We start from the raw sequence: 1700 nt of genomic DNA, 5'->3' as shown, positions 1-1700 counted from the left end.
GTTTTCCAGACGTTCGTTAGTCCAGTTCATCAGCTTATCCCCCGCTGCTGCTTTTTGGGGCTCGTTAGCCCAATTCCTTAATGAGCAGTTCCTTTCCCGGGGGGGGGTTGGGGGAGCTTGTTAGCCCAGTTCCTTGATGAGCAGATTCTTCCACAGTGGTGGTTTTTTGGACGCTTGTTAATCCAGTTGGTCAACAAGTGACTTCTTCCACAACAGCCTTTTTGGGGCTCATTAGCCCAGATCATTAATGAGCAGCTCCTCGCCCAGTGGTGATTTTGGGGGCTCATTAGCTCAGTTCCTCAATGACCAGCTTCTTCCCCAGTGGCATTTTTGGGGCTTGTTAGCCCAATTCCTCGACGAGCAGCTCCTTCCCCGGCAGCACTTTCCAGGGCTCGTCAGTCCAATTCCTCGACAAGCGGCTTCTTTTCCGGCGGCCTTTTGCCGCCCCACATCCTCTCCAGCTGMCGGCTGACGGCGCTCACCTCGCTCAGGGCCCGCCGGTGCCTCTCGTACTCGGCCTCCGCCTCGGCGGCCAGCGAGCTCAGAGCCTGGCGGTTCTCGCAGCTCCAGGCGAGCAGGAACTCGCACTTCTTCTTGGCCCCGTAAAACCGGCCCCGCTCCTCCTTCGGCACCAGCTTCCTGGCCCTGCCCAGCAGCCGGGCGAGGTGGGACAGCGCCGCGGCGGTAGCACCCGGCCGCTCGCCCCGCAGCAGCTGCGCCACCGCCAGCACGAGCCCAGCGTCGCCCAGGGGACACTGCGGGTAGCYGCAAGCGGCGACGGCGCCCAGGGCGGCCTGCAGGGCCTCGGCGGTGGAGCCGAAAACCTGCCGGGCCCCCAGGGCCCCCGAGACGTCGAGGGCGGCGGCGGGCACCTCGGGCAGCAGCCGGTCGTCGCCGTTGTGCAGGGCCAGGGCGAAGGCGTAGCCGCAGAGTGCGTTGGGCAGCTGGAAGTGCAGCAGGGGCGAGGGGGGCCGGCGGCACAGGGAGCGCAGCGGGGGCACGGCAGCGGGCGGCGCGGGGCCTTCATCTTCCTCCTCCTCTTCTCCTCCTCCTCCCAGAGGCTCCCCCACCTCCTCCACCAGCCTCTCCGGGCGGCTCCGCCGCCACCACCACGGTCTCCAGGGCGGCACCAAGGCGGCCACGTCCCCCGTGTCCACGAGGCGCTGGAAAGCGGCCCGTTCCTGCGGGCTGAGGCGCTCCCAGAGGCCGCGGCCTAGCGGCGCCGCCTCATCCTCGGCCTCGCCTAGCCGCCGCAGCCGCCTCAGGGCGGCGTCCAGGCGGGCCCGGCCCGGAGGGGGGTCGCCGTGCTCGGCCTCCAGCGCCTGCAGGACCTGCTGCCGGTAGAAGGCCTCGGCGCAGCCGCCGTGGCCCCGGTAGCAGGGCAGGGAGCAGAGGCGGCGGTTGCAGCGCGGGCAGGTGTAAGGAGCCGCCGCGGCGCCGCACAGGCCGCACGGCTCCTCCGCCGTCGCCGCCATCTTAGGCGCCGCCGTCTCCCTCACAGCGCTCGGCTGTTTCCGGTCGCGCTAGGCTCCTTCCGGTCGCGCTTCGGCGCCTCTCGGGAGGGTTCGGCTCTTTCCGTCACCCCTCGAGGCTGCTCGGCTGGGCCCGCCCTCTTCTCGGCGCTCCGCCCCCCCCCTCGGGAGTGTTCGGCTCTTTCCGTCAGCCCTCGGGCGAGCTCGGCTCCTTCCGCCGCCGCTCGG

At 69.5% G+C, this 1700-nt stretch overlaps 1 protein-coding gene across 1 annotated transcript; it reads right to left on the bottom strand.

The window, feature by feature from the left end:
* Window positions 1-6: 6 nt before the first annotated feature.
* Window positions 7-1691, bottom strand: ZNHIT2 (zinc finger HIT-type containing 2). Its single transcript, XM_026055724.1, has one exon. The coding sequence runs from the start codon at window positions 1473-1475 to the stop codon at window positions 396-398; it is 1080 nt and encodes a 359-aa protein (XP_025911509.1). The 5' UTR covers window positions 1476-1691; the 3' UTR covers window positions 7-395.
* Between the last annotated feature and the right edge of the window lie 9 nt (window positions 1692-1700).

The sequence above is a fragment of the Apteryx rowi genome, unplaced genomic scaffold, assembly GCF_003343035.1.
Source record: "Apteryx rowi isolate R43461 unplaced genomic scaffold, aptRow1 scaffold_1258, whole genome shotgun sequence".
In the NCBI taxonomy this organism is placed as follows: Eukaryota; Metazoa; Chordata; class Aves; order Apterygiformes; family Apterygidae; genus Apteryx; species Apteryx rowi.
The sequence above is the reverse complement of the archived record's forward strand: the minus strand, read 5'-3'. Positions and strand labels throughout refer to the sequence as shown.